Source organism: Camelina sativa, chromosome 5 (genome assembly GCF_030686135.1).
Source record: "Camelina sativa cultivar CO46 ecotype springtype chromosome 5, ASM3068613v1".
NCBI classification, from domain to species: domain Eukaryota; kingdom Viridiplantae; phylum Streptophyta; class Magnoliopsida; order Brassicales; family Brassicaceae; genus Camelina; species Camelina sativa.
Window position 1 is genome coordinate 34,004,487 of NC_141884.1, and position 25,275 is coordinate 34,029,761.

The 25,275-nt window shown below is 43.2% G+C and overlaps 3 protein-coding genes and 1 non-coding gene across 6 annotated transcripts; 3 read left to right on the forward strand and 1 right to left on the reverse strand.

Moving 5' to 3' along the window:
• Positions 1 to 2: 2 nt before the first annotated feature.
• Positions 3 to 1,053, reverse strand: LOC147944714 (uncharacterized). Its single transcript, XM_087512696.1, has 2 exons — positions 337 to 1,053; positions 3 to 13 (listed from the first exon to the last, which is right to left on the reverse strand). The coding sequence occupies exons 1-2, from the start codon at positions 1,016 to 1,018 to the stop codon at positions 3 to 5; spliced, it is 693 nt and encodes a 230-aa protein (XP_087368822.1). The 5' UTR covers positions 1,019 to 1,053.
• Positions 657 to 763, forward strand: LOC147944715 (small nucleolar RNA R71). The gene has a single exon (XR_015558629.1). It is a non-coding gene; the product is annotated as a small nucleolar RNA R71 (small nucleolar RNA).
• A 17,710-nt stretch (positions 1,054 to 18,763) lies between the features above and the next one.
• Positions 18,764 to 20,184, forward strand: LOC104789647 (uncharacterized). Its single transcript, XM_010515315.2, has 2 exons — positions 18,764 to 19,514; positions 20,060 to 20,184. The coding sequence occupies exons 1-2, from the start codon at positions 18,764 to 18,766 to the stop codon at positions 20,182 to 20,184; spliced, it is 876 nt and encodes a 291-aa protein (XP_010513617.2).
• Positions 20,185 to 21,477: 1,293 nt separating this feature from the next.
• On the forward strand, positions 21,478 to 23,948 carry LOC147944716 (glycerophosphodiester phosphodiesterase GDPDL1-like). 3 transcript variants are annotated; one of them, XR_015557695.1, is made up of 5 exons: positions 21,478 to 22,283; positions 22,369 to 22,407; positions 22,481 to 22,765; positions 22,891 to 23,417; positions 23,508 to 23,948. XR_015557695.1 is itself a non-coding variant. In XM_087451035.1 (5 exons), exons 1-5 carry the CDS (start codon positions 21,815 to 21,817, stop codon positions 23,837 to 23,839), a joined length of 1,722 nt encoding a protein of 573 aa, XP_087307161.1. In that variant the 5' UTR covers positions 21,663 to 21,814; the 3' UTR covers positions 23,840 to 23,934. The 3 variants fall into 3 exon arrangements, 1 of the variants encoding a protein (XP_087307161.1); XM_087451035.1 differs by having other exon boundaries at positions 21,663 to 22,283; positions 22,821 to 23,417; positions 23,508 to 23,934; XR_015557696.1 differs by lacking the exon at positions 22,369 to 22,407 and having other exon boundaries at positions 21,559 to 22,283.
• Positions 23,949 to 25,275: the final 1,327 nt, after the last annotated feature.

Consider the following 25,275-nt stretch of genomic DNA (forward strand, 5'->3'; position numbering starts at 1 on the left):
CGCTAGCTTGACCCTGAAGAATTTGTTGCATCATCTGCTTCAGTTCTTGATCTGTGGTTGGTGTAGGCTGAACTGGTTGAGGGCGGAATCCTAGCGGTGGTCCCGAGGGAGCTTGGTAACCCTGCTGGAACTGTTGTTTTGGAGCGAATCCCGGATTGTAAGGCACAAAAGGTTTTTGTTGCCCTTGCTGTTGTTGTTGAGGAGGGTACACCTGATCTTGTGGATTAGCAACATTGGTACTTCGGTAAGACAAATTGGGATTCGTCTTGTAGGGGTTGTAACCTTTGTTGTAGCCACCCTGATTCTGAACATAGCTGATCTCTTCACTCTGCTCACCCTCCCCATCTGGAACTTGGAAAGGGTCGTCCTCAGAGACGAAGTGGACGCTCCTCTGCTGGCTCAGCAAGATACGGTCAAGCTTCTCATTTACATTCTTGCGGTCCTTCTTGTACTTCTCTTCAGACCCAGCGTCGCCGCGAAATGTGCGGTCATAATCCTCGTTGTAGTTGCCGTCGGACTGAGCGAGATTCTCCACCAGTTGCCAACCTTCATCGACGTCCTTGTTCAGGAAGTTACCGTTAGAAGCGGTGTCAAGCAGCATACGTATTTTGGGAAGGACACCACGGTAGAGAGTACTCAGTAATGACTCGTTGCTGAAACCATGGTGTGGGCACTGACTGTGGTAACCCTTGAAACGCTCCCATGCTTCACAGAATGATTCTGAGCTCTTCTGAGTGAAGCTGGAAATCTCATTCCTGAGACGTGCTGTTCGAGAGTTGGAGAAAAACTTGGCCAAGAATGCCTTCTTGCAGCCATCCCAGGTGGTGATTGATCCCTTGGGAAGGTTTTTCTCCCATTGATGAGCCTTGTCTCCCGGGGAGAATGGGAAGAGGCGCAACTTGTAACCGTCCTCACTCACGCCGTTGATCTTGGTGAGACCACAAAGACGGTCGAACTCGTCCAAGTGGTCGAGTGGATCCTCCATAGGCAACCCGTGAAACTTGTTTCCTTGGATCATGGTGATCAGACCACTTTTGATCTCAAAGTTGTTGTTCGGCACTGCGGGAGGGACGATTCCAGCACGCTGAGTATGAGTGTTCGGGGCATCCCCAGCACCAATGTTTCGCGGTCCCTGATGTGGTTCATGCTGTTGTTCCATAGTGACTTGTGCGGGATGATCAGTGGGTTGACGAGCCTGTCGTGGGCGTTGCAACCGATTGATTTCGTCAATAACAGGAACGAGATTTTGATGCCCTCTTGATCTGGTGTGCATGCAAGGTTGCAATCAACAGGTACCTGAGATGCAAAACAAACAAGCAGAAAACCAAAGCAAGTCAGTATTCGGAATGATAATTGTAACAGAACTTAATCTTGCAAAACTTGAAATCTTAAATGTAGCAAAAAGAATCCCAAATGGCAACGGCGCCAAATTGATACTAAGATTTTTTTGTCTCCTAGTAGGTCTCAATTAACCTTATGCGTTGTAATACTTAAGGTGTCAATCCAAATGGGATGATGCTAGTCACTCAAGATGCAATCAAGCAATCACAAGTTAAGCCAATTCAAGAGAGAGTTTTTCTAACAATCCTAGAATGGTCAAAATACAAAATGAAATGAATTACAGAAACAGAAACGAAAATGTATGACAAGAAGCAAGCAAGAATGAGAGAAACTGAGAACGATTCTAAGCATGAACAAACGAAACAGTTCCGGGAATGTAATAAAAATCAGAAAGAAAGAAGTCCTAAGGATGGGAGTAATTGATGTCGGTGGAGTATCCTAGTCTATAGCGTGTTTAACATGTCACAAGCAAACCATCCCTAAATAATGAGCATCACTTCTTAGCTAATACAATCTCTTGACAAAAGCTACTCAAACTCAACCACTTCCAAACCTAGCTCTCGCTAGAGAAACATGATCAAGCATGGCATGAAAAACAAGTTCATTCACGTCAACAAACATCCTAGACAACTAATCTCTTAGGCTAGGAACGTAAGTCTCTAGCACTAGTTGGTCAGACATTTCATCGAACACCTTTTGGGTGCGGAGATGTCTAAAACCTAGTTCCAATTGATCAGAGAGAAACTAGTATTTCTAATTCTAGTCCAGAAGGGAGTCATACAATCAAAGCTTAAACACTCTACATCCTAAGATCCTCCACCTAATCTATCCCATCCTCAAGAACTACTACACTACTCAGATCCGAAATTCATCATCAAGCATGCAAACACATAAATCATTGAATCAAGCATCATTAGGTGGATAAAAATAAGGTGAACAACTTTGTAAAAGGAATCAAATGCAAAATCTCAATAATCTCAAAGATATTGGAAATACAAGTCTCAGAACGTTTTTTTTGGAGGCTCCGTAAACCTTAAGAACAAAACGAGATAAAAACTAAGATATCCAAAACAAGACTTAACAAAATGTATTTATAGTAAAAAACATGTAAATCCCTAAAACTTAAAACGACAAGGTGAAGCGTCGGTTTGGGAATCTCCTGAAGCGCATAAGACGGAACGTCTTCCTGACATGTGCGGTCGAGTCGTGTGTCGTCTCTCCCTAGAGTGAGGTCGAGTGGAATGAGTAGGAGTGGCTCCAGTGGTGTGAGTGAAAATGGCTCGAGCATGGTCTGTGAAAGTGGCTCGAGCTGGGTGTATACGTATCCACTAAAACAATGATAACTCTTGAACCACACCTCCGATTGGCTTGAAATAAACGGCATTGGAAAGATGACTCAATTCTCTACAACTTTCATGAAGACGTCAAAAGCTGAATCCCTAGACCGGTGGCTCGAGTGATGGCTCGATTGTGGAAGCGAGGAGTAGCCTGATTGTAGAACTGAGGAGGGCTCGACTGTAGAAGTGAGGAGCATGGCTCGGTTGTAGAAGTGAGGAGCATGGCTCGTTTTAGGAAGTGAGGAGGGCTCGGTTTAGGAAGTGAGGAGCGCTCGATTGTGTGCGCTTCCAACGTCTCCTAAACACCTGAAAAACTCCGAAATGCGCAATGTATGCAAGAATGATGCAGAAACTTCCTAAACATGCAAAATGTACGAAAGAGGTTCTAAAATGATGCAAAACAACTAGTTGTCCTAGCTAAAGGCATGACAAATACAGGCTAAGGAGATGCAAAATACAGACATATCAGACGAGTTGAAAATGCAATAATTTTTGGCCTAGTCCGGCTTTCATGACCTCCCATGTAGCAATCGGTCGGTCATGGTTGCGGCGTTGTTCGGCCACCAATCGATCCCACCATGTAAGTGCGTAGTCAGTGAACTGGGCCATGGCATAAGTGATCTTGCGAAGCTCTGGATAGTTGTACCAGGAGTAAAGGTGGTCCATTCGTCTCTCCCAGTCAAGGTAGGCCTCCGGGTCAGATTTGCCGGCAAAGGTTGGTGCCGTCATTTTATGACCAGGTTCGTTAGGCCGCGGTGCATCCTCGTACTGATCGTCGCGTCGATGTCGTCGCCTCAGACGCGGTTCATAGTCCTCGTCACATTGATCTCTTCGTTCCAGCTCTTGTCGTTGGCGCCGCATGGGCCGTCAAGGTGTCATTCGCTCGGCCAAGCGCTCTATGCTGTTGCGAAGGGCCGTCAAGGTGGCGCCAATCTCCAGTGGAGGTAAAGGGATCTCCGGTGGATGTTGTTCGGCCATGGTGCTTGTACGGACGGTCAATGGTGACGTGGCTCGTTCCGTACACGATGCGCTGTCCGATTGATTTTAAACCTCGTTGAAACAAAAGAACAAATATTTGTGAGTATATTACGTTTCAATGGAAAACGACTAGATATTTTCTTTGGCCAAGAAAATGATGGATGACAGCGTTGCAAAAGTAAACCTATGACTAATCAAAAGCAAAAGCAAAAGCGATACACGACAAACTTTTGGGACCACAACACAAACGCAAAAGCAAATACTAAACATTTTTGATCTATTGGCTTCTAAACAAGAACACGGATGAACAATTCTAAGAACACGATGAACAAACAACAACCTAAACAATCTACCAACAACACTACGCATGCACCAATTTAAACCAACAATCTAACGAAACAAGGGAAAGCAAACGAGACTACTAGAAACGCTCAAAATTCAAACTTTAAACAAATGGAAATGAGTTTCTGGGTTCAGAAAGACACAACCTTCGGTTAGGAACATTGAGCTCTGATACCAGCTGATGTGAGCACCGGTCTTCTCGCGGTACAGACTGAAAATATCGTCTTCGGGTCGCTTAGGCTAGAGACAACTTTCCTCGGGCCAAACTTTGTAGAATGGTTGTAGAGGATAAACAAACAGTGGAAACAAGTTTTGGTGGAAAACAAACGAGTGGAACGCGAGATCGACGATAGTCACGTCGTCGGTCGTACAGACGGTCTGTTGCGGTAGCGGTACAGATCGGCCGTCGAAATTGGAAAGCGGCTAGTAAACTAAATGATGGGTCTACTAGGAGGAATAGAAGCGAGGGTGGATTGAATGACGACACACGAGTGTTGGCTCTACTCGCGATACGGTCTAGACGATGGCGAACCCGAATCGAGATCGGCTAGGGTTTCTCGATAGTTAATCCCAGACTAGGTCTAAAGAGAGGAGTGAGACAAGAAACAAAGATTCGCTATTTGGAAAAGTTTATATTTCATTCAAGTCTGCGTTTTACAAAGTAAGAGAGGGTTTAAATAGTGTGAGAGTTTAGAGGATACTAGGGACACGCGGACTCGCTATGGTCCGCACACGTTTGCCCTTGACGTGTTTCCTTTGATGGAGAACACGTCGCCCTTCTAAGTGGTTTAAACAGAACCACACATGTCACCCTACTTAACGTTACAAAGAAAGTTCTAGACAAAGTTCAAAATGCAAAGCTTTAAGTAAAAGATAACACGCCTTAGGCTTTGACGCGGGAACCACGTCATTGGCTTCAAGACGTGGAGGTTTACGTTAGGACTCGTCGCCAAAACCTTCTCCTGTAAACCTTGTGGGACAAACCCGGAGTACGAGTCATGATCCTAACGACTTGGTCGCCTTCATCCTTGGGTAAGGATGAAGGCTGTGCGAACCGTCTCCACTAGAACTGCTTTGGCCGGGTTGACTTCTTGAACGAATGCTTGCACGAACCGGTTGTTCTTCTATATTGTGGCCTTGGACGAGCACTTGGATCGTGTCGTAGCTCCCGGAGTAATCTCTGGTGCGCCGGCCAGCTGTTTTCCCGCGAGTGGTGCAAGCATCTCGGTCGCGTCCTGGGCGTCTTGGTCCGGTACGAGCGTTCCTGGCTACGTGTCCGGTCCTGTGCTTACATCAGGGCCGGTCTGCGGTTAGTCCGGCCGTAGGGACGGTTCGGGGGCGTTACACTCATTCTCTCTCTTGCTCGCGTGCATGTCAAATGTTGGCGGAGGAGGCTTAATCTGGCAACACGTGGCGTTGAGCTCCCATGTAGGGACTCTTCCTCTTCTTCGTCCTTCCCGCGTCTCTCCTGCATCCCAAGCTCCCGCGCCTCTCCTGCATCCCAAGCTCCCGCGCTTGTCCGCAGTTCAAAGTTCTCATGTCTGTGGTTTTATTTCCTCATCCGTGTCCTGGTCCTTCCGTCTATGGCCTTCGATTCTCTCGTCTATGTCCGGTCCTTCTGTTTGCGACATTCGATTATCTTGTCAATATCTGGTCTTTCCGTACCTTATGTACGATCCGCCCATGGTCCTGCGGTACTTTGATTGTTTGGCTGGTACGTGGCCATTCCGTTCCCATGGTCCGTTTTACGTCCTTCTCACCATTTTCCACGACCATCTTCCTCTTAGGCCATCTTTTAGTCTTTTCACCATCGTCCTCAATCATCCATCGTACAAATCTCCGGATTTCCTGACGGCTCACGTCTGTTCTTTGGTCTGTGACCTTTCCGCGACTTAGTAACTTCTTTCTCAAGTCACTTGTTCGTTCTTCGAGATTTTTTTTTCTCCATTTTTCTGAGATATCTCCACATCCTTTAGGCATGTTTTCTCCGTCCAGTCCGTACTTATTGATACGGGTCATTACACTCTACCCCTCTTAAAAGAATTCATCCTCAAATTCTAGCGTCTCGATCACCTTTCCGTGATGTCCATGACTTCTCGTCAGTTACGTCTTCCTCTGGATATCTCCATGACCACCGTTGTAACTTTTATCATGATACCACCGTTATAGTTACTACCAGCATAACAATAGCTCGAATGATTTGTATTATCAAAGCTTCTTCATCTCCAGCATTTCCTTGGTTCTTCTGAATCCCTACCTCTCTCGGTTATGAGTTTCTTCTCCACCATAGTTCTACTTAACATAACACTCACATTCGCTTTCTTATTTTCTGGTACGCTTTGCTCTCACCAATTATCTTAGAGCTTTTTCTTAGTCGTCACTACGACCTAGTGCGAATTCTTCCATTCTCCTCCTCAAGTTAGTTTGTCGAAACTTTTCTTGGTACTTAATTCTTTGCATAGAGTTTAATTGCTTAACTCATTATCTTCTTGCACTCTCTTTCTTTGCCATATTATTTTCTTGCACCCTCTTTCTTGACTTAGTCGATTTTTTTTTTTGCATCAGACTAATACGCCATTTGGATTTCTAAACCACTCCCTTGGTTTAGTTCCACCCTTGCCTTTGTTTGCCTCAGGATTTCCTCTCTTTCATTGCTTGATTGAACCTCCCGAATCAATCGTTCGACCTTTTCACATTTTGCCCTTGCAAAAATGTCTTCTCTCGTTTCTCTTTCCAAACTGATTGTCCCTCCCGGATCAATCGCTTTGTCCTCTAGAGATTGCCTTCGCGACAATTCTCTTCTCTCCCTTTTTATATCACCATTCTCTCTTCTCGCCTCAACTACTTCGAGTGTCTTCCCGATCACTCTTGTGTTGTCTTGCTTGTCAGATCGCGTTCGTACGGTGTTTAGGTGAATCCTCAATCAATCATGCCAAGACAACACTAGCTCAAACATTTGGTTAGTTATGCAACATATATGCAATCTATACTAACATGCAAGCTACCACACAATCAAACAATCAATCACGCAAGGGGTTTTGCTTGCTACCGGGTTCAATATCTAGTCTTCAAGACCTAGATAGAATATTACAAACCAAAAGTAAGTTCTAACCTTTCCCAAAAGGTTTACACAACACCCTATAACATGCCTAACAGGTGCCTAGGGTTCTCTCAAGAAATTACACATCCTATAGTTGCATTCACATCGTTCAGGCGGCTGGTCGGCACTTGGTTAAGCAGGCGGGTTCACAGAGGTCGAGGCCGCAGGCTCTGGAGCTTCACTTCCACTCGGTCCACCTTCATCCGTCCTCACGGGTCTGGTCGGATAGTTTTGTAATTGGCGCCCAAATGCACCACACTCCCAAGATACGACAACATATCCCGGTCCTGGAGTGCACAAGGCTACTCTCCAGCAATACGGAACTCGGTGTCCGCTCTCACTACATACTGCACAATGGACTGTGTTCCTTATTTGCACTCGGGAAGGGTTGGACACTCGCTTTCTGGCTTGTGCTCGAGTTCTTGGCATCCCCCTCATCGATCGCATCTCCACACGTTCTGATGGTTCGATAATATCACTCATGAGTCTGGTCCACTTCCCACCTCCTTGTTCATGCTCCAGATGTACGATTTCTTTCCTCAACCTTCCTTCTTCGGCCAGCTTCTCCACTAGCTCCATCATAGAGTCTCTCAACCTTCGACTCGCTTCCTCTACTTCCTCACAACTTGGTTCTTGTTAAAGGTCCTTCTCTGGGTCTCCTCTAGATTCACTTTTGGTGATCTATTGTTACTCTACAGGTTCACCCCCGACTTCTCTTGTTTCACCTTCCGCATTCAGGTTCTCCACCACATGATCTTGACCCACTCTTGGTTCAGTTTTGGTCATTGGCACTGGAACATTCTCGGGTTCCGCCTCAGCCTCACCCTCATGTTCGTGCACTAGCTCCATCTCAGCTAGTCTCAACAGCCTCATCAAAGCCTCGTTGTTGATCTCCACCTCAAGCAACATTGGATCCCACTGACCCATCCTCCTGGCCGCATCTCTTTGGTTCTCTACTTCTTGTGCCTCCACACTCTGGTCTTGATCAAGTTCGAACTTGGCTCATCCATGCCACTGGGTCAGCCACTGGCTCCTCACGGTTTGATAATGGTACTGGTACCGCTACCGGCTCCGGTTGAGTTTCCTCTCTAGCCGCTTCCCTTGGCCTCCTTTTTGTTTCGACAATACGGGTTAGTATTCCTTCCTTGTCGCTAGACAACATCTCCACCACCTCCAGGTACTCTTCCTGGTCATCATCATTCGGGCTAGGGTTCCCATCACCCTCAGCTCCATCTGTTCTCGCGTTGGTTCCACCTCCAACATTGATCTCAGGTTCACCGTTGGTTTCAACTCCAATCGGCTCCTCATCGTCAGTCTCCCTCATTATCTCAGCCAACATATCCCAGACTCGGTTCCTAATTTCTTCTCTCTCATCCTCTGGTACTGTATCCGGAACCGTCACGGTCAGGCCACGTCCATCTATAGTGATCTGGACCTGGATTGGCATCTCGGCCCATATTGCCGATGCTTGATCATTCCATCCATCATTGACATCCTTGTCATCTCCCAAGCACTCGGAAGGATCGGTCTCAACAGACTGGTTCACTTCCTCACCATTCTCTACACCCACATTCTTGGTAAGGTCGGACCTAACATGTTGGTCCACCTCCTCCTGATATCCATCTAGCAACCCATCGAAACTCCAATTATCAGGGTCGTAGTCGCATGGGTACTCTCGGACTCCGTCGAGAGAAAGCCATTATGATAACTTAGCTCCTTCTGCCCTCGACTCTGTCCCCTGAACCATTGCCACCATCCACACTACCTGAAGACATCTGCAACACCACCACAACAACAAGGTATTTTCTAGTTAGTCTAAGGCTCACTTAATCACTAAACAAGCAAAAACCGGTTTCTAAGTGTTGTGTGCGACTCATTTACTCGATAAAACTTTTTGAAAAGTCCAAGTGTACACGAGTTTTGCAACTCGCTCTGATACCACCATTGTCACGCCCCTGAATCGTCCCCCTGGCCGGACAAACCGCGGACCAGACCAGAGGTCGTCACAGAGGAGGTCTGCCAGTGATCCGGCCGATGTTCCACCAACAAATTAGGTTCCCCAGCCAGTCCACCGGCAGCCTCCTACCCGCTATGTACGCACCTCATGCTTTACAACCCACAGTACGCACGCGGCGTTGTGCTGGTCCGGACTAGACCGTACCATTTTCACTTGTCCGAATATATATATGAAAATATCACGATTTATTACTTAAGTAAGATTGTTTACAAATCAACAAAAATACTCAAGCAAAAACAGTTGGATCCAATCGGATAAAACAACATGCAAGAAAAACATAGGGTTTGCAACACAACATGAAAACACCCTATCTGGTTCCTTAAGTCCAACTCTACCCACTTACTTTCCCTGCAAGAAAAACAATTGTGGAGAAGGGTGAGTAATCTAAGATTACTCAGTGAGTTGGGGACCCTCTAATATGTTATCACCTCTAACATGCTATCTTATCCCATCCAACTACCCCCAAACAATCACACAATCAAAGCACGCAATGCGGAAGCGTAAACAAGCAAGAAAACAAGATAACAAACAATCACACGCAATGAAGTCTAGGAACAATCAAGACACAACTCGTCTAGACCTTGACTCTAACTTGGCCTCCACACCACGTCACCCACAATCACTGCCAGGGTGGATCATGCTAGCGGTGCGTTAAGATAACTTGACCACCCTAGACTTCACCTAGTTTGGCCATCTCGCCAAGACTTGCACATCACACAACTACTCAACCTAGGGAACACATTCAACCTAGGGAAAACTCCACAATCCTAGGGCCTTTTGATCCTTTGTTTCGTCCCAAACACCCACTCCGCGTTGATACCACAAAGGCAACCAACCGGACACACCCATTTCCTCCGCGTTGTTACCCCATGTAAACAACCGGGTATTCAAGGCCGCATCGTCATGCAGCGGTTCGGGCTAGTAGCTAGCTAGGCACAAAAATATCCTGCCATGAGATCCCTCTGGATTAGCTCACCGGACTTCCACACAACTTGTTGGGAACAGAGATCGACTACTAGCTAAGAACCAAGACGTTTAACTCGAGGACTAGCTAGGACAAGTACTTAACTCTAATTCTAACGACCCCAAAGAATTAAGCACACAAATCACACACAATCAAGCAAGAAAACAAGCAAAACAAGCAAGCAATCAAGCAAGAATCACACATCACACATAATCACTTAAGCAGCAAGAAAACAATCATGCAACTTAAGAAAACATAAAACATGCATGCAACCCTATTCATGCATCCTACCCAAATATTTATCCCCCCATAGATAATATTCTTACCAAATAATTTTTGGTTTAATTTTCATATTTTAATTTATGCATGCAGGGATTTTCTCCTCATTTCACACATGCATGCGGCTCTTTCCTCCCTTGAGATTCTCGCATGACTTGTAGAAGTATTTCTCCAATGCACCGACCATCCATCAAGCTCATGAGAAATAATTTCTAGATTTTTGGACACACATGCGGCTCTTTCCACCCTTGGAGATTCTCCCATGGTCTCACCAAAAATAATCCAATATGTAGACTAATCTTTAAATCAAATTCATGAGGTATTTCTCAAGATTTTAGGGCTCTCATGCGGCTTTTTCCATCCTTGGAGATTCTCGCATGGCCTCTCCAAAAATCAACCCTCTCATGAATCGATTTTCAACCAAGTCTACAAGGTTCTAACCTCCTCAAAAATTCATGCAAAATTAATCAAGTAATTTTTCTTAACATGCATGACCCCAATGACCCATACTAAGTAAGATAAATTCTTACTAATTTTTCCATCGATCCCCATGACCGAGAAAATTTCTAAATCGAACATGCAAGACATTTCACACTTGCAGTTGATTTTTAAATTATTTTTAACCATCAAAAATCCCCATAAACTAGCATGCAAGACGTTTCACACTTGTAGCCATTTTTTAAAAAAGTAATTCTTCCCCAAGAATGCATAAAAACCCCAAAAATCCTTCTTGACTACATGCAATCATCTAGATCTACATGCAACAAGGAAATCATACATCACTCAAAGGTTAATACAAGAGCTAGAGAGCTAATGCACCTCCCACAAGCAAGATCCACTACTTGCTTAAAACCAAACCACATCCACAACTCACAACAAATCCACACCCACAACTCCCCTTAGCTTTGTAGATCTTGGCCGATTGGACTTCCCCACACCACGCCGATCTGAAAGCACCTCCCCTTGACCTTTGGCTTCTTCCTCCGGCGAGATCTCCTCTTCTCCTTCTCCCTTGCTCGAAATTTCTTGGTTTTCTTCTTCATGAGTTTGAGAGAAAATTTTGGGTATAGATTTGGTGTTTTTAGAGAGGTTTGGTCGCAAATGAAGAGCCAACGGGTCTATTTATAAGCTCTTTGGTCGACTCATTGGCTGGACATGTGGAAAAAATCGAGTGACAAGTGTCACATTTTTTGCATGTAAAACACTCTCATTCTCTCTCACGCGCGCGTGCATCTCAAACGCTGGCGGAGGAGGCTTAATCTGGCGACACGTGGCGTTGAGCTCCCATGCAGGGACTTTTCTGCTTCCTCGTCCTTCCTGCGTCTCTCCTCCGTCCCAAGCTCCCACGCTTGTCCGCAGTTCAAGGTTCTCATGTCCGTGGTTTTATTTCCTCATCCGTGTTCTGGTCCTTCCGTCCATGGCCTTTGATTCTCTTTTCTATGTCCGGTCCTTCCGTCCGCGACATTCAATTCTCTCGTCCATCTCCGGTCCTTCCGTACCTCAAGTACGATCCGTCCATGGTCCAGCGGTACTTCGACCGTTCGGCTGGTACGTGGCCATTCTGTTCTCACCATTTTGCACGACCATCTTCCTCTTAGGCCAAATTTTAGTCTTTTCACCATTGTCCTCAATCATCCATTGTACAAATCTCCGGATGTCCTGACGGCTCACGTTTGTTCTTTGGTGTTGCACCATTCCGCGACTTAGTAACTTCTTTCTCAAGTCACTAGTTCGTTCTTCGAGATTTTCTTTTCTCCGTTTTTCCGAGATATCTCCACATCCTTTAGGCATGTTTTCTCCGTCCGGTCCGTACTTCTTGATACGGATCATTACACTACCAGTCGGGAGATGTGTGTGTGTGTGGTGGAGGTCAATGATGGCCCAGAGAGTGCAGCGGGAGTCACCTGATCGTATGGAGACGCGATTCTTGGGGTTGACCCAGGGGAACCATACTATGCGGGAGTTGGATGCAGAGTTCAGTCGACTTGTGGTGTATGCAGGCCGGTCGATAGAGCGGGAGTCGGCTCAGGTGCAGAGATACCTGTTGGCTCTCCGCCATGGCCTGAGGACTCAGTGCCGGGTGAGGAGTTAAGCTACGAGAGCGGAGCTGGTGGAGACTGCAGTTGGTTTAGAGGATGAATTGAGATCACAGGTGGTGGCCATCAGTCCTTCGGTGCAGCCGAAGCATTGATATGATCATGAGACCATCAAAGAAGATCCTTGAGTCTTGTTCAACACAAACAAAGTCAAAGATAAATTTTTACAGCCAAACGACTATTTGGGATACATTCTTACCTCATCTAGAGCATATCTTGAAGTGGAATCATTCCAATCAGAGTTCGGATGAAGGAGTTATTCATTTTACAAATCATGCGAACTTATGGCAACGCGATTTAGACCTATGAGCATTCAACGGAGGAGTCCGACCAAGTCAGAAGGATTCAAGTTATGAACTAAACTGTTCTGGTACCTTATCCACTCCAGAACCACTAAGATTTGGAAGCACATTAAGATCAGTTCATATGTGAAAGGTATGGATATTTCAAGTCAGTGGATCTATCCCTGTACCAGTTTCACGTCTGAGCCAAAGATCATGTTACACAGAGAAACTCAAGATCAATTTCGACACAAAACCATTTGGAGGATGTTAATGAACCTCTTATGTTTCCAACAAGATAAGGAACAGAAGATTTGGCCCACAGAATACAAGGATACACTTCATTTACCAAAAGAGGTCAATCTAGTTTTTCAACTGAAGAGCTTTAGGTAATTGGTTTAAGAGCTTCCAGAATTATGTTTGCTAACCAGGAGTTGTTTCTACTAAGCCCAAGGTAAAGAAATAGTACATTCCATGTTGTTTCTCATAAGCAAATTGGACCAAGGAGTCAAACAGAGAGAGAAGTTCAAGGATGCACTTAATGGGTCACTTCAAGAGTTTATGGCCAAATAAAGCATGAGAAATTCTATTGGGGATGTTGTTTATCAAGTCCAGTCCATTTTGAGCCTATTACAAGTTCAAGAAAGCCCAAAATAATCACTTTATTTTGTGGTCAAAGAGGAGTGACGAAAATGGAGTTCAACTCACATTGGGAAGGACACCGTGAGAATGACACATTGGGAAGACAAACTTCAAGAGTTGGGTCTTCATTCAACTATCTATATTTATTGTCTTTTTGTTTCAAGAATAATCAATACTTGGATTTGTTACCAAGTTTCTAATCCCTATATAAACTCATGTAATCTCATTTGAGAATAATCAATCAATTCCTTTTCGTTTTATGAGTCTATCTCTTTGTTCTTTGTCTATAACACTTCTTTGTTTTTTGGTGAGTAATATCCAAGCAACAGCCTCCTCTTGCTGGACTAGTGTGTCATATCTAGCAGTGATTGGAGTTGGGAATATCAGCAGCCTTCCGCAACTGCTGTGCGACCCCTCAATCCATCAAATCTTCCTTGTTGCACCTTGCACCTTGGCGAGTTTCTCTCCTTTCTAATCCGGCTGAGTGATCCTTGAATTTGTGCGATCAAGCATGCTCAGCCGCATTATATTCTTAACAAGGGCGGCAAGCCTGTGCAAGGGCAGAAGCGAAAGTTCGATACCATGCAGAGGTTAGGATCCAGCAGTGCGAGATGTTACGGGTGTAGGAGCTTGGATCACAGGGTGGCGAGTTGTCCATATAAGGGAAATCGATGACTCGAGTGTGATACCACTGCAAGGAGGTGGGATATCTCAGATCAGTGTGTCCTAAGCTGAATCTGATGGCGGTGGCGGCGATGCAGCCAGGAATGCAGCGGGTGGGGCAAACAGCGTTGCCATTACTAGCAGTGCCGTGTGTGTACACAACAATGGAGATGGGAGAAACTAGTGGTAACGCCATCACGGTATAATTTCTAAACTTGACTTTGAGGTTTATATGTCATTTTTGGATATTATGGTTGTCTGTCATGAATGCTAGGGTTCTTAGTGCATAAGGTTTGTGTAGGGACCTTGTTGGTGGGAGGATTTCCATCTCACGTGTTGTTTGACTATGGAGCTACTCATTGCTTCGTTACCCCGGAGTATGCTAAGAGGAGTAACATTCGTGGAGATCCCATAGAGTGGTTCAAGACCGTTATTGTTGCTGGAGGCGGGATGATCCAACTCCACGGATGGGCGAGAGGTGTGGATATCCAGATGGCTAGAGAGTCGAGGCCGACAGATTTGGTTGTCAGTCAAGTGGAGTTGTATGATGTAATATTGGACATGGATTGGTTGCACCGGTATAGAGTACATCTGGATTGTCATCAGGGTATAGTTGTATTTGAGAGGCCTGGAACTAAGAGTTTTGTGTATAAGGGAGTAAGACCGACCTCAGGGAGTCTAGTTATCTTGGCTGTGCAGGCAGAGAAGATGATCAGGAAGGGTCGGGAGGCATACTTGGCTATTATTATTATGCCGGAGTCTTTAGGGCAGGTTGCAGTGGGCGAATCCCTGTGGTGCGGGAGTTTGAGGATGGTTTATAGTTGTTGCAAGGATTACCATGATTGAGTTGGAACCAGGAAGGACGCCATTGTCTAAGGCACCATACAGGATAGCTCCAGCAGAGACGGCAAAGCTGAAGAGGCAGTTGGAGGATTTGTTGGGCAAGGGATTCATACGTCCGAGTACTTCATTGTGGGGAGCGCCGATAATGTTTGTTAATAAGAAGGACAGAAGTTTTCGCTTGTGTATAGATTATTGGGGTCTGAACCGAGTCACTGTGAATAATAAGTACCCTCTTCCGCGGATTTATGAGTTGTTGGATCAGTTGAGGGGTGCTACTTAGTTCTCCAAGATTGACTTGGCATCGGGTTACCATCATATTCTGATAGATAAGTTGGACGTTAGGAAGACAGCTTTCAGGACGAGTTATGAGCACTACGATTTTGTGGTGATGCCCTTTGGTTAGACCAATGCGCTAGTTACGTTTATGAGGTTGATGAACGGTGTGTTCCAAGAGTTTCTAGATGAGTTTGTCATCATCTTCATCGACAACATCCTAGTATATTCCAAGAGTCTTGAGGAGCATGAGATCCATCTGAGGGCAGTTCTGAAGAAGCTGCACGAGCTGCAGGAGCATAAACTTTTTGCTCAGCTGAGCAAGTGCAGTTCTGGCAAAGAGAGATGGGTTTCCTCGGTCACTTTGTTTCGACAGAGGGAGTCTCTTTTGACTCGGAGAAGATTCAGGCCATCGAGGATTGGCATAGACCGCAGAAAGCCATAGAGATCAAGAGTTTCCTTAGTTTGGGGGGTTACTACAAGACGTTTGTGAGGGATTTTGCGAGTATGACAGGGAAAGATGTTTTTTTGTGTGGTCATCGGAGTGTGAGACGTCTTTCACAAGCTTGACGCAGATGTTGCCTAGTACACCAGTATTGGCCTTGCCTGAGCAGGATAAGCCATATGAGGTGTATACAGATGCTTCCAGAGTTAGTTTAGGGTGTGCTTATGTAGAAGAGGAAGGTTATTGCCTATGCTTTGCGATAGTTTTGGAAGCATGAGGGCAACTACCGTACCCATGACTTGGAGATGGCAACTTTTGTTTTCGCTTTGAAGATTTCGAGACATTATCTTTATGGTGAAAAGGTATAGGTGTACACAGATCATTAGAGTCTGAAGTATATCTTCACTCAGACTAAGCTGAACTTGAGGCAGAGGCGGTGGATGGAGCTAGTGGTGGATTATGATATGGATATAGCTTACCACCCCGATAAAGCTAACTTGGTGGCGGATGCTCTATGCAGGAAGCTGGTGGCTTCTCCTTAGGAGCAGGATATGAAGTCCTTCATGAGTGAGATTAGTATGTTGAGGTTTGTGTGCTATATCACAAGAGCCATTGGGACTGGAGGTAGCTGATAGAGCGGATCTTCTGAGTAGAGTGTGGTTTGCTCAGGGGAGTGATGTGGTTCTGGTGAACGGCTCTAAGGCTGCGGGTTTGGAGTATCAGGTCTCTGCTAATAGGACTATCCTAGTGCATGGTTGGGTTTGTGTGCCCAAGGATGAGGTCTGAGGAAAGAGATACTGAGAGAGGCTCATTCGAGCAAGTTTTCTGTTCATCCAAGAGCGACCAAGATGAACCGCGACCTCAAGCGGTATTATCACTGAGTCGGGATAAAAAGGGATGTCGTTAGTTAGGTTGTGAGGTGTGATACCTTCCAGCTAGTGAAGGCTGAGCATCAGGTGTCAGGTGGCCTATTGTAGAGTTTACTCGGTCCATAGTGGAAGTGGGATATGATCACGATGGACTAAGTGGTTGGTTTGCCTGTGTCACGTACTACGGATGCTATCTGGGTGATTGTGGATCGATTGACCAAGTCTGCACATTTTCTGGCCATTAAGAAGTTTGATGGAGCAGCAGTCTTGGCTAAGAAATATGTGAGGGAGGTAATGAGGTTGCATGGTGTGCCTTTTAGTTTCAGGAAGAGTTGGGCATGAAAGTGTATATGAGTACAGCTTACCATCCTTAGACAGATGGGCAGTCAGAGAGGACGATTCAGACTATTGAGGACTTGTTGAGGATGTGTGTGCTGGACTGGGGTGGTCACTAGGCCAATCACATGAACCTAGTAGAGTTTGCTTACAACAACAACTATCAGGCGAGTATTGGTATTGCTTTTTACGAGGCGTTGTATGGGAGGCCATGTCGCACACCTCTATGTTGGACTCAGGTGTTGGAGAAGAGCATATTAGATGCAAGTTTTGTTCAGGAGACAACAAAGAAGATCCGGGAGCTCAAGCTGAACATGAGGGAGGCTCAGGATCGGTAGAGGACTTATACTGATCAGAGAAGGAAGGACATTGAGTTCCAGGTGGATGACATAGTGTACCTCAAGATAGCCATGTTGCGGGTCCGCACAATTCTATCTTAGAGACTAAGTTGAGTCTCAGGTACATGGGTTCTTCAAGGATTGTGGAGCGGGTGGGACCGGTTGCACACAGACTGGAGTTGTCTGAGTTTATGCATGCGTTCCACAAGCTCTTCCATGTGTCGTTGCTGAGGAAGTGTCTTCACAAGGATGACGAGTTGTTGGCTAAGATTCCTGTAGATCTTCAGCCCAACATGACTCTTGAGCCGAGGTAGATGAGGGTTCTCGATATTCACTGATTCATTATGTGTTATACAGGACCGCACTTCGAAGATGCTGATTAGCGCAGGTTAAGAGAGAGATGGGGTTTATCACTTTCGTGGAGCGGTTTCGGCTCGAGCTAACAATGTCAAGAAATCCACAAGAACTCTTTGGAATGAACGTTTGGGGCATCCATCTGCAAAGATCTTATCTAGTTTTTTATCTACTTTACCAGATTTTGCACACCTTAGTAGTGCTAATAATGATTTTTGCGAAGTTTGTATTCAAGCTAAACAAATGCGGTCGGTTTTTCCTGAAAGTATTAATAAAGCGGATACATCTTTTTCTTTGATACACTGGGATATCTGGGGACCATACAAAATTGCTTCTACGAGTGGAGCACATTATTTTCTTACTATTGTGGATGACTACTCTTGGGCCGTGTGGACATATCTTCTTCTGGCCAAAAGCGAAGTTGCTATTCACCTCAAACAGTTTGTCGCCATGGCTCATCAACAATTTGGAAAAAGATCAAAGTTATCCGTAGTGACAAAGGGAGTGAGTTTCTCGGACTTCGACACTTCTTTAAAGACCATGGAATTCTCCATCAAACTTCTTTTGTTTATACTCCACAACAAAATGGGAGAGTTGAGCGTAAACATCGCCATATTCTCAACATGGCACGTTCTTTGCTCTTTCAAGCCAACCTACCCATTGAGTTTTGGGGCGAGAGTGTCCTCACGGCTGCGCATTTAATCAATCGCACTCCTACTCTGCTTCTGCAAGGCAAGACTCCGCATGAGCTTCTTCATTCTACTCCTCCGTCTTATGCCCAGCTTCGCGTATTTGGTTGTTTGTGCTTTGCCAAACGACATTCCTCTCGTCGTGATAAATTTTAAGAACGTGGACGTAAATGTATTTTTCTTGGTTATCCTCATAATCAAAAGGGCTGGCGTGTTTATGACATGGAGACTCAAGATATCTTCGTTTTTCGTGATGTTATCTTTAACGAAGATATTTTTCCATCCAGTTCATCTACTGTCCCCGATCAGCTTGTTGCATCTCCGGTTCTACCACTGCCGCTTGTCTCACTGAATGAATCAGTTGATGACACTACACCTGAAGCTCCACAGATTCAAGATGCTTTGTTTCACTTGGCCGTTAATAGTGATAATCCGAAAATAAGAAGCGAGGCAGAGTCTCTTGCAATGAGCGAAACCCATGGAATTGGGAGTTTTGAGTTTTTGTTTGGGATGATTATTTGGTATGAACTCTTGTTTGTTGTTAACAAGGTAAGCAAGCTCCTCCAGTCAGAAGATATGGATATTGATATTGCTATTGCTCAGCTGAAAGGTCTTATTTGTTTTTTTAGAAACTATAGAGATACAGGGTTTCAAGCAGCAAAAATAGAAGCTGAACGGATTGCCGTAGATATGAATATTGATCCTGTATTTTTGGGGAAGGTAAAGCGTTCGAGCAAAAAGAAAAGGTATCATGATGAAGAGCCTGAAAAAAATGGGGAAAATGTGATATTGACACTAGAAGAAGATTTCAGAATCAATTACTTCATCAAAATCGTTGATCAGGGTTTGGTTTCTTTTGAAACAAGGTTTGATCAGCTTCAAAGTTATGAAAAGACTTTTGGATTTTTATTTGACTTAAAGAAGCTGAAGTTAGCGGATGATGATAAGTTGAAGGCTTCTTGTGCTAACCTTGAAGTTTTCCTGAAGCATGACACTCATTATGATATTGATGGTAATGATCTATTTCTGGAGCTGAAGCTTTTAAAAGGATCTTTACCTAAAGATATTAAAAAGGTTGTTGAGGTCTTGGATTTTCTAAAACAGATGGAAAGTTGTTATCCCAATACATGGACTGCATATCGCATAATGATGACGATTCCCGTTTCTGTTGCTTCTGCGGAAAGAAGTTTTTCAAAATTGAAGCTCATTAAATCTTATTTAAGGTCGACTATGTCACAAGATAGGCTGAATGGATTAGCGATGATGTCCATTGAAAGGAGTTTGGCGGCAAAACTTGACTATGAAACCTTGATTGATGAGTTTGCAAGTAAAAATGCAAGGAGAATCATTTTCACACAAAAAAAAATATTGATCTGTGATGCTTTAGAATTTTTTGTGCTTTTGTTAAAACTATCAAGATTTATTATTTAGTTTGATCAAAAAATTTTTTTTATTTTAAATATGTGCAAATCAGCCTTTTTTTCAGTTCGCTTGTAGCCACACAAAACATATGCCCGGCTCTGCTTGTATCTATATATTCTCTTTAGCTATCAATAAGAAATCCAACGGTTTCTCTGAGATTTACATAAATTATCTTGACAGAATCTTTGATAAATAGGGTTTTGATACGCTGAGACAACACCTCTCCCAGGACATGTATAATTCGAAATGTAATGAAGATGAGGGTTCTTGTAGTTTGGAAGCTCAGAGATTTCGGGAGAGAAGATCGTGGTTTTGAATGAAGCAGAGCAAAAAGAACCTAAAAAATCAGCTCTGACAAGTCTAAGAGTATTATTAGATGTTTGATTCATATGAAAAACATTGTACTCATGGTTTATGATGTTTAAAGAGGTGATGTTTTTACTGTTGCAGCAAAGCTCCAGCGACGCATGACCGCAAGGTTCAGGACGGTTCCCACCCCAGAAGGGGAAACCCGCGGTAATGTTCCCACACTGAAACTGAATAGTCTCACACCACGCAAGCCCTTCTTTGCTTGAAGCACAAGGAAGATCGTAGAATAAGGAGGAGAGAAAGAAAAATACCAAACAAGAATTGGGGACGTGGTACATGATTTTGGTTGAGATTTGAGAATTTGTGTTCAGAGGTATCAAAGAAAGAGAGACCAAGAGTATATGTGGAATAGTGGAGATTGGTTAATCATATTATATTTAAAACGTCTGGTCGTGAGACAATAATGAGGCAAAACATGGAAAATTTTATCTTGATTAGAGATGAGAGGGACTAGTTGGAAAAAATATCTATTCGTCTTAATCCTCTGAATATATCGACCACGAGATTGGTCGGAAACTTCTTTAACCTATCAATATACGTATCGACGACCATAGAGAATTTATAAGTCAACCTGTTTTAAAGTTTACCGTGACAGTGAACAAAAATTGATATCCCTTCTACTGTGGTATAAACCAGTTTTAGATTATTATTTTTCTCGAATCTTGCTCTGAGAAGTATATAGACTGAATGTTTCTTATTTATTAAAAGGAATGAGTTACACATATTTATACAATAGAGGAGGAGACTAGGGTTAAGATGTTAAGATATTTACATTCAGATCCTTAAACTTATATCTACATTCATTTGTGTCCTATAAGAAGAAAGTAGCTGGTGAAGTTACAAAATGAGTTCATCCTCTCAAGGCAATAAAAAAATTGTAGGGTTACAAGCTTCATGGCGTTTATGTTGTGGTATTGTTCTGATTCTGCTGTTCGCTGCTCAAATCGATGCTCAGAGATCTACAACACTTTGGCAGACACTCAGTGGTGAGAGCGCTCTCACTTCTTTCTCTCTTTTTTTCTTCTTTTTTTCTTTTCTATATGCGCATGCTTGGCTTCCAAGAAATTAGTATTCAGAGTCAGTGATCTCTTTTATGATGTATGGTAACGAATATGGGATAATCATAGATGCGAACTTCACTTTAATATCTTCATTGAAATTTTCAGGAAATAAATAGTAATGCAAATTTGTATTTCTTTGGTCATTAAAGGGCGCTTGCTATAAGTATCGATAGAAGTCCAGTTTTAACTTTTTGTGGTAAGGTAAATTATGATTACTTCTTTTTTTATAACCTGGTGATGCTCCACGTGTGATTGCTCGTGATGGATTTTCTGGAATGTTTCCAGATTCGAGTCTGGATGCATACAAACTTGCAATCCAGACAAGTGTAGCCGATGTTGTTCTATGGTTTGATGTTCAGCTAACCAAAGATGGGGTTGGGATTTGCTTCCCCGATTTAAATATGGCCAATGCTTCATTTATTCAATATGTTTACCCAAATGGTCAAACATCCTAACCGTTTAATGGAGTCATTACTCAGGGTTGGTTCACCATTGATTTCACATTGAGAGATCTCGAGAATGTAACATGTAAGTGTTTTTGACTCATTTGGTGCTTTTGTAGAGTGTTACAAAGAAAGTTTGGTGTTTCTTATAATTTCTTACACGTTACTTTTTTATCTCTGTGTCCCGAGGAATATTATCGCGAACAGATAGATTCGGTGGAAATGGATATACGATTCTCACGATTCAAAATGTAACCGAGCAAATTAAGCCACAAGGAGGTTTTTGGTTGCATGTTCAGCACGATGCATTCTACGAGCAACACAATTTAAGCATGAGCAGTTTTCTAGTATCAGTTTCAAGAACTGTTTCCATTGACTTCATCTCTTCTCCTGAAGTGAATTTCTTTAAGAAAATTACTGGCCGTTTCAAGCGTAATGGGCCGAGTTTTGTGTTTCAGTTTCTTGGGAAAGAAGATTTCGAGCCGACAACAAACCGAACCTACGGTTCTATCTTGAGTAACTTAGGTTTTGTCAAGACGTTTGCTTCAAAGATTCTTGTTCCCAAGTCGTACATATTTCCACTCGATGACAAGCAGTACTTGCTTCCTCCTACATCATTAGTTCAAGATGCTCACAAAGCAGGATTAGAAGTATATGTGTCAGGTTTCGCAAATGATAATGATCTCGCTTATAACTATAGTTACGATCCAGTGTCTGAGTATCTATCTTTTGTGGACAATGGTGATTTCTCTGTGGATGGTGTGATCTCTGATTTTCCCATGACTGCATCTGCATCAATTGGTAAGCAAAATCTCTTCTACAGACCATTTTGTCCTTAAAACGTTGTTGGAAATACTTAAAAGTTTCCTTTTTAAATTGTCCTCAGACTGCTTCTCCCACATTGGCAGAAACGCTACAAAACAAGGTATTGAACGTAATTACTTAACAAACATTATAATTGACTTTTATCATCATCTTTTAAATGGTTCATGCTGCAGTGGATTTTCTTGTTATATCAAAAAATGGTGCGAGTGGGGACTTTCCTGGATGTACAAACTTGGCATATGAGAAAGCAATCAAAGATGGTTCTGATGTTATTGATTGCTCGGTCCAAATGTCCAGCGATGGTACACCCTTTTGCTTAAGTTCAATAAATCTCGAGGACAGCACAATGGTCACGCTATCTCCCTTTATGAACCGTGCCACAATTATTCCTGAGTTTAGTTCAGTTGATGGAATATGCACTTTTAGTCTCACTTGGCCTGAGATCAAGAATTTGACTCGTAAGTTTCCCTTCTAATTTTCACAAATGCTAGTCTGTTACTACTAATCACAGAGCTTTCTTTCTCCCATCTTTTTGTGCTGCTTCTATTTCAAACCGTTACCAGAGTCCTTACAATATGTTTAGGAATCCGAATGAGAGAAATTCAGGGAAGCTTATTTCGCTTTCTGAGTTCCTAGAATTAGCAAAAAACTCCACTTCTCTCTCCGGTGTTTTGATCAGAGTAGAGGTGAGTTCTCGTGTACCTCTTAGTCCTGAGTTTTTATTTTATTTTATTTATCAATCGGACAGCTCGGTTCTACTTGATTTCAAGAAGCAGAGCAAGTACAAGACTGTTTACAAAATTCAAGAATTCATCCGTGATATAAGCGATTATGGTATCGAAGAAATAAAAGAATTCGCTAATGCTGTTGTCATCAACAAAGATTCTGTCTTTCATTACTCTGGTTCGTTTCCCAATGGGCAAACCAATGTTGTGGAGAGACTACAGAAATCTCAGCTCCCGGTTTATGTGGAACTGTTTCAGAATGAGTTTGTCTCTCAACCATATGACTTCTTCAGTGATGCAACTATTGAGATAAACACATATATCTCTTTAGCCGGTATCAATGGAATCATCACCGAGTTCCCTTTCACAGCTGCAAGATACAAAAGTAAGTTTCCTACAATATTTGTCACCAAATGCTTCACAAATGATTACCATTAGCATCAATGTGTAAACATTTTTTTTGTCTCTTCTGCAGGGAATCGATGTATGGGCAGAAAAGAAACGCCACCTTACATGGAACCTGTTAAACCCGGAGCCCTCTTAGCCTATATGAGTCCTCAGTCCTTACCTCCAGCCGAAGCTCCAAACCTAATTATCACAGATGCTGATGTCATTGAGCCACCACTGCCTCCGGTTACAGAAAAAGTCCCAACCTTACTTCCAGGAGCTTCAACCTTGGCTCCAGGAGCCCCATCAACCAATGCACAAGCACCTAGCGGACAAATACGACTCGCTATATCTCTTGTCCTCTTTGTCTTTTTCCCTTTCTCTTCTACTTATTTGATCTCATCTCCTCTCTGTTCATAATTCTTCAGCCCTCGTAAATATATTCCTGTGTGACTCAGTCAAATCTTAACAGTCACAGCCATAATGAGATTTCTCTATGTATTATCAATTCCAAATTTAAAAGCAACCAGACGAAGAACTGTTGTAGAAAAACATATCATATTCTAACAAAACATAAGAATCCCGTATCCCACAAGTTAAGAATATTTGACAACTTTTGGAAATTAGAGATTATTTTTTTGTATGAATCCACACTATCACCAATTTATTGTTGTCTTCTTCTTCCTCTCATATTTTCAAAAACGTGTTTCTTCCACCAATCTAAGCTGTTGGGCGATACTTCTCAAACTATCAAAATTACCAAACTCGTACAACAAATACAAAAATGTGGCTTAATCATAAAAATTATCGTGATATTTACTAGTTATACAGTTATACACTTTCTAAATAATTAGCTAGACCACACTTATAGATGTGTAATTTTTTCATATAAAACTCACAATTTTGAGAAGAAAAATCTAGTTTTTGTTTTCTATTGTTTGGACGACCTCAAAGTGAGGCACTTAGCATTTTCTCAGACGGACCTACTAAAATCCCAAAAAAACATTCCAAGTTAAAAAGACCCGTCCGTAATGAACTTGTTTTTCCTATGTTTCAGTTTCAGAGAGAATGTAATATATTACAGAGAGATATAGAGTGCAGAACAAGTCAAAGACCATTCCGTTTATATAGAGTGTGGAACAAGTCAAAGACCATTCCGCGTATCTGTCAGTCACTTATACTTCCTTAACTTTGTCCCAACACTGGTGCCCTGTTTTTCATTCTACAAAAAGAGAGAAAGATTTGTTAAGGATACAATCATATCTCTCAAGGATACAGTCGTATCACGTCCTCACCCCTGTCATATCTGTCAACGATACAATCGTATCACGTCTTCACTACCTCAATATTCACATTCCTTGTTTCTGTTTCATTCCATATGTTGTATAGCCTAGAATCGTCCATGTCTCAGTATATATATGAGTCTGTAATCATCTCTGTAAATCACACTCAATAACACAACATTCACAACATTCTCATGGTATCAGAGCTAAGCCGATACTCATAAATTTTTTTTTTTTTTTTTTTTTTCAGCCATCCCAGTTTCTTCCTCTTCGATCTCCTTTCTCATTCTCTTGTTCTCAGATCTTATTCCCAGATCTCATTCTTTTCTTCTTTCCTCCATTCTCTACAATGGCTGCTGCAGAAATCGTTGACTCAACTCAAGGACTTCTTAACATCAATATGATGAACATCGCCAAGCTCACCTCTACAAACTATCTCACATGGAGCCTTCAAGTTCATTCTCTCCTCGACGGCTACGATCTTGTTGGGTACATCGATGGCACCTCCGCCCCACAAGAACAAACAATCGGCTCCACCACTCCGCCAACTCCAAATCCATCGTACGCAAAGTG